The 7,149-nt window shown below is 42.9% G+C and overlaps 1 protein-coding gene across 1 annotated transcript in view; it reads left to right on the top strand.

The window, feature by feature from the left end:
- Positions 1–256: 256 nt before the first annotated feature.
- STARD13 (StAR related lipid transfer domain containing 13) overlaps positions 257–7,149 on the top strand; it is a 302,216-nt gene continuing 295,323 nt past the window's right edge. Inside the window, exon 1 of the mRNA XM_023749006.1 lies at positions 257–583. Within this exon, the coding sequence (XP_023604774.1) occupies positions 460–583 (124 nt within the window). The 5' untranslated portion in view covers positions 257–459. The remainder of the gene's footprint in view (positions 584–7,149) is intronic.

The following is a 7,149-nucleotide window of genomic DNA, read 5'->3' as shown; positions in this document are numbered from 1 at the left end:
GGAATAAGGTACAGCCCCGATCTCTGAATGATATTGAAAATGAAATGGGAACTCCGTAAGTGGGGTCCTTGGGACCAGGCTGTCAGGTTTAGGCGAGGGAGGGGGGAGGGACTCAGAGCTCTCTGGGAAGGAGTGGGGCGCTAGACAGTTGGGAGAGAGAGGGAGGGAAAGGAAGCGAGGGAAGCGGAGGAGCGCTGGCGGAGGAGCGCTGGCCGACAGCAGGGAAAGTGGGAAGGGAGTAGAGCGGTTGAAGGAGCGCAGAGTAGAACCTCAGGGCGCTCTGTGGCACAGCGTTCAAGGCCAGCACCAGCCGCCCACCCACCGTGTCGCGCCGGCGGCGGATCCTGAGACCTCAGTCCGAGTCCTGCGTCTGGACTCTCAAGTCGCCTGGAGTCTGAGCTGCGGCCACGAGGGAGTGGCGGTGGTGAGCCCGCTGGTAGTTATGAAGACGGATCTAAAATGACGAGCAAACGGAAACCTTTCCAAACGCAGCTAAGGCGGTCCATCAGTGAGCAGTTGAGGGACTCCACAGCCAGAGCCTGGGATCTACTGTGGAAAACCGTCCGGGAGAGAAGGCTGGCAGGTCGGTGCCCGAGACTCCGCACCCGTGGGGGCGGGAGGAGACGCAACCCAGCCGCCGCTTTACGCCCCCACCCCCTACCCTTTCAGGGTTCAGAGCCTGGGGTTGGGTCGAGCAGGCCGTGCGCACACCCTCCCGGGTGTCCCAGAGCGTCAGCCCGCTGCACGCCCCGTGCGCCCTATGGGTGTGGGCTTTGCCCGGCGCCGGCACTGATAGCCTGGCTGGGTGCTGCGCGAGAGGCTGGGAGCCGGGGCAGAGGTGCCCAGGCGAGCTTTGCTGAAAGGGGCCACTTCATCTGGGCTGGCTGCTGCTTTGTTGCTAGCCGCCTCAGCCCACTGAGTGATTGAGTAAGCAGCCCAAGCGGCCCTCCAGGAGGGCTGCCCCTCTCCCAACGTTGCCTTTTCCACATGGAATATGTCCACTGCGTGTGTGGGAGGGAGAATGAAGAGAAGGCTAGGAAGCATATCCCAAACTCTGGGAGACCAGACATTTGTGCATAGGATTTGGGAAAGGACAGGTAGATCCTTGTTGGTGCAAGTAGCTACCCACAACTATATCTCCTGCTGTGGATCAGGCTCTTCTCACTTTGAGGTTACAAAAGAGGGTTTTCCTTTTGGAATCCATTGCCTGTGAATCAGAGGAAGAGAAGAGATGATTGTTGGGAGTCAAGAGATCCTTAAAAACCCTTGCTTAAGTCAGAATGCCAGCCCCCTCGGGATCACCTCTCCTGGCCTGCACACTGTGGCCTTATTTCTGTTCATGTTTCATGGAACCATCTCCTTGTGGTGCCACAGATGTAGGGAGTGGTCTGAGTCTTCTCAGAGCCCTAGCCGGGGGCTTTAAATCTGGTTAGTCACTACATCACACCTGCCCCATTAAGGGAAAGTGGACCTACTGCACAAAAGAGTTACTAGGCAGTGTGAGTGGGAGTTAGGACCACTTTCCCCAAGTACTAGCTTCTGGAAGATGTTTCAGGAATTGGGGTAAGTGTGCTTGGAAGGGCCCTGAGCTGACCACGAGTGGAGTCTCTACCTTGTTGCCTCTCATCGCTCCAACTATATCTCCTGAGTTGGTCAGTGACCACAGGGGTAGAAAAGAGTTCTAAAGAAGAAGAAGGTATGAACCCTGGACAGAGTGAAGAGATGCCAGAGGTGAAAAGAGAGACATTACCTTCTCTGGGCTCCTCCCCTTTTCCCTCATTGTAGAAGTGTAGAAGTGGTTTGCTAGATGTGCTGACCTTACACCCATGCAGGCACTTCATCCCATCAGCATCACAGCATCTGGCAGTTGATGCCTAGAGTCTCTATCTCCTGAGTACCAGGTCCTTATCAACCTATTCGGTCAAATTAGAAGTAGTGATTACAGATGATTCCAACACTCAATGTAATCATCATAAGAAGTTTATTCCACATTTTCTCTCCAACAGAGTGGCCTTATTTAGTAAGTACATAAGAAATAAAAAGATTTTCTCTCTGGACCCAGAAATAAGTTGTGGTAACTCAGTAGTTTTAACTGTTGATTGTTAAAGACCTGTATGTGTATTGCAGACCTCAATTAATGCCAATTAATAGCTTTCCCTGTTATTGTGCTAAATTGTATAATCTACATGATAGATGGTGTTAGAGAAATTTTTGTGGTCTAGTAAACTTTTGTTGCTTCATAACTTCAGAATGCTTACTGCAAGTGCCTCTTTCATAGCTTCTGTTATTTAAGTTTGCTAGATTTGTTAAATCAATGGATCTTCAGGAAACAAGAAGTCTTTCCAGGACGGTTGCCAAGGCTATGCTCGGTTTTTATAGAAGCTGAGGTCAAAGAGGACTGCAACACTGTCTTTTTCAAAAGGAAATCTGGGAAGGAAGAGACTGTAATGTAAAGTCTTAAAACCACTGAGATTATCCAGGAAAGCCATTTATTCACATGAATTTTAGTCATTGCAGTTTAAGTAAGGCAGTGAAGAGAAAAAGTTTTGATTCTGGGAAATGAACTATAGATACAGATTTTAAGATTATAAATATGTAGAAATTAAGGTTAAAAGTGGCTTCAGAATGATAAATATAAGTTCTCCAAGAGTAGTGCAGTTATTTTTTTAAATTGGCAGTATGAGTTTTTAAAATGTTTGATCAGAATATTAATATCTGCTTATCCATAATCTGCTTACCACTCTGCTAACAGCAGATGCCAGCAGGTTATTCAACTGGGACCAAACAATCCTCTGTGAAGCAGGCTTCCTTCTGCTTCTCTAAGCCAGCTGGGATGCTTGCCACGAAACCAAGCCAATTCCATGAAGGAGCTTTTAGATGCAAATTGATTTTTTGGAGTTTTCTTGCTAAGGTAGCTAAAATATGGAACTTTGGCCATGAGACATTGAAATACTTAAGGTATTAATGTTGGCATCAATTCTAGGTGCAAGTATTCTTCATTTGTAAAAGTGTTCTTTTTTATGGGTTAATTCACAATATCAGAATAACCAACTATAATATGAATGTACACCCTCCTCCCCCACTGAGATCTCTGACCCTCAAAGAGATGATATGAGGCTGTTAACTTTTTAAAAAATCGTTTTCTATCAGATAAAAGTTTTGTACTGGGACTTTTTAATTTCCCTAAAATTGTCTTCTTATTATCCTTAGTCAATAGAACAGGGTTCAAAGTGCTTTATAACAAACTTGTGTTTGTTGTCTAGAGAGTTCTGAAGGTTATTTGATTCTCTCTTTTTGCTTTTTTACATCCCTAGGAAAGAAACCCTTATTCTAACTCACTCTCCCTTCTCTTCATGAAAGGCTATCTTGTCAAAGAAACAGAGAGACAAAAAGTAGAACTGTTTAAACACAGTGTAGCCTGTGGATTTCTATGCTTTGTGGCCATGCATAGAAAGGAAGGGGGTTATACATAATTGCAAAAAGCATTTCTGAACATATGTCACAATGACACAAATAATGAAACCAATAGAAGGATAAGATCTGAATGATGCTTGAATTTGTTCATTTCATTACACAAGTTTAAAAGGGAGATATTATTTAACAAAGAACTAATACCGGGAGCTCTTGGGCTTTCCAATTCTGTAGTAGCTGCTAAATTTTCATCAGATTGTGGTAGTTTTTGCCAATGCACACTTATTAACTTCCCAAGACTCTATTCCTCATAAGAGTCAGCAAGAGCTTTTCTCACCTATCATCTCAATATTAATTATTGTAATAATGGTTGCTTATTCCCTAGATGACAAACTTAGTGTTCAAAGCAAGATTCTAATTCAAGTTGTCAGAAGTCAAGGGCCATCTGTACTCATTTTTAGTTATACCACACTGCCTCCTCCATAGGCTTTATGGGGACACCTGAACCTCAAATCCTTTCTGTGAGGTTCTCTGTTACCTGCAGTTAGTTTAAAAATGAAGAACAAAATTAACTGAGTTATCTGTTCTTTCTTTTCTCCTGGAGTGATAGACAAGCCTGACACCTAAAAGAACTTGTCCCTTCATCATCCTATTGGGCTGGGCAGTATATGGGCTTATAGAGACTGGGAACAGACAGCCATAATTCTAGCTTGTCATAGTCCCTGTATTGTATGTCCTGCCCACTGCCATTGATACAAGAAGCCTAGGAGTGCAAGAATGAGATGCTGTCATAAAGCCTAAATGCAGATTTTTTCAAGGTGGGTGAGAGACAGGTTTTCTTGGCTCCTCTAGATCCCTAATCAGTCATCCTTGGTGACAATTCTTAGCTTTTATAACATCATTAAAATTCTCTAGGCATAAACATACCCTTTAGCGTTTGGTGTTTTGTAAGAAGTCTGAACTATTTTTCAAAAGTTAAGGTCTGAGAAAATAAAACTGAGTTTTCTAAAGCTTTCTGCTTCTTTATTTTAAATCCCTACTTCATTTTAATAAAAATTTAATCCATATATTTGATTCTTCTATACTCATATAAAAATATTTAGGTAGCTTATGAACTAATTGATGTCCAAGTCTTCTGATGTATTTTATAGTCTTATTTTAAATAATTTATCTTAGACACAAGAATTATATTGCTGCCAAGAATAAACTATCTCAGTGATTTTCATCTTTTTTTCATCTCATGGCACGCATGGACCAATTACTAAAATTCTGAGGCACACCAAAAATATATTATAAAAAACATATTATAGTTTTAGCTGCCTTGACAAAAGATAGGTATAATTTTGATTCATTCACACCAGACAGCTATTATTGTGTTGGCTGTTATCATTCTTTAATTTGACAATCTAAGGGAAAAGAGGCACCAGTGCCCCTGAGTAAATAGTCAGGTATTATATGTTTTAAAAACTCTTGCAGCACACCAGTTGAAAATCGCTTGGACTAACTTAAAATACTGAAAATATTGAGTTTTGCAAGAAACATGAATTCCACCAAATTTCAGTGAGTTCTTGTCATGTTAAAACAGGTTCATTCAGTCTCAAAGTCAACAGTAGCATCCTTTTATGTGATGTAAATATGAGATTGGGATTTTAATGCACAGTAGGATCAAGAATAGAAGATAGACCATAAAAATTTCCTTATTAAACTCCAATTGTGGCCCTAGCTGGTTTGGTTCAGTGGATAGAGGACTGAAGGGTCCCAGGTTCGATTCCGGTCAAGGGCACATGCCCAGGTTGCAGGAAAGGGGCATACAGGAGGCAGCCGATCAATGATTCTCTCTCAACATTGATGTTTCTATCTCTCTCTTCCTCTCCCTTCATCTTTGAAATCAATAAAAATATTTTAAAAAATCTAATTGTATTCCATGATATCAAAAAGTATAGAATAATAACAGCTGATCCTTTTCATGTATTTTATAGTACCACCTTCTTTTTTTATTATCACTTTACTGTAAAGAACAGGCCATCCTACTTGGTCAAGGTTTCATTTTTTTAGCATTTCTTGAAATAGGAGTACATATAAATGTGATCTATATTAACAATAACAAAAAAATTCAAGTCAAGTAAATATACAGTTAAAATCAGAGAAGGAGAACACATCACATATCAGGGTTCTCAACCTTAACTGTATGTAGAATTGTCTGAAGCCTTTTAGAAATATGAATGCCCTGGCTGCTTCCAAGAGAATTGGATTCTGTTCAGATGGGGCCTGAAGATCAGCATTTTTAAAGTTCCAGAGATGTTTCAATGGGAAGTCCAGTTTGAGAACCAATCCTATATAATAAAAACCTAATATGCTAAGTGTCTGGTCGGCCGTTCAAGCAATCAAAGTGTAATATGCTAATGATATGCTAAGGTCACTCAACTGCTTGCTATGACATGCACTGACCACCAGGGGGCAGATTCTCCGACTGGTAGGTTAGCTTGCTGCTGGGGTCCGGCTGATCAGGCCTTAGTGAGACGGGCTGGACACTCCCTGGAGCCCTCCCATGGTCCCTCCCCAGCTGGCCAACCTCCCATGTCCCTCCCCAGCCCCAGTCATGCACTAGTAGGGTCCCTTGGCCTGGCCTGCACCCTCTCGCAATCTAGGACCCTTTGGGGGATGTCGGAGAGCCAGTTTTGGCCTGATCCCACAGGCCAGGCCGAGGGACCCCACTGGTGCACGAATTCGTGCACCAGGCCTCTAGTGATTTACATAATAATCATATGATAACCCTCAGAAGTGTGTATCTAGTACAAGGTCATATTCTAAACACCTATGAAAAGTTTTTGCTTAAGTGTCATTGGAATGAGCTTGATGTTTCACAGGGACAGAAATAAAAAGGCCAGTGTATCCAGAGAATAATGAAAAAAGGTGGTATGAATTGCTGGTAGGAGCTGTCACAAGTATGGGTTGGGTCAGATTATAAAATCAGATTGGACCTTGTTGCCAAAGCAAAAATTTTGGATTTGGTTCTATGTGTAATATGAAGCAAAGAATTTTAAGCCAAGGAGTGACAAGACCCAAATAAATTACCACTGTAGTGGTCCAGGTGAGATAGAAACAGTGACATGGACTAGGGTGACAGTGATGGAAATGGAGAGAAAGGGACAGATTTGGAATATGTCTTGGAAGTGGAGACAACAATGCTAATAGATTGGTTGCTGGAGGTGAGGGATCAAGGGCTCCTAGGTTTGTAGTGCCATAGGCTGAAATGCAGACAACTGGAAGATTTGCATGTTGTAATTACGAACAGAACTGTTTTTTGGAGTGAGGTGTTTTCCTTTGGTCAAATTAGGGCACAGATGCCTATTGAACATCCAAAAGTAAAAGTCAATGAGTTGTATTTCCAAGTATAGGTTTAGGAGGAAAGAGATAAATTTGGAGGTGATTGGACTGGATTGGGTACTTAGGAAAAGACTATCTACACTAATAAAAGAGAAACATGGTAATTGGCGTACAACCGCTACCCTTCCCATTGGCTAATTAGCGAGATATGCAAATTAATCACCAGCCAAGATGGCGGTTAACTGTCAACAAAGATGGCGGTTAATTTGCATATGTAGGCACAATGCAGGAAGGCAAAAGGGAAAGCACAGAAGAAGCCCCCTGGCACTGACAGTGATCGGAAACCCAGTGGGGAGCTAAGAGCCGGGGGACAGGGCAAAGGCGGCCCGGTCCTGCCCCCAGCCATGATCA

The sequence above is a fragment of the Myotis lucifugus genome, unplaced genomic scaffold (genome assembly GCF_000147115.1).
Source record: "Myotis lucifugus unplaced genomic scaffold, Myoluc2.0 scaffold_7, whole genome shotgun sequence".
NCBI lineage: Eukaryota > Metazoa > Chordata > Mammalia > Chiroptera > Vespertilionidae > Myotis > Myotis lucifugus.
Note: the sequence above shows the minus strand (reverse complement) of the source record. Positions and strands in the feature narration are given on the sequence as shown.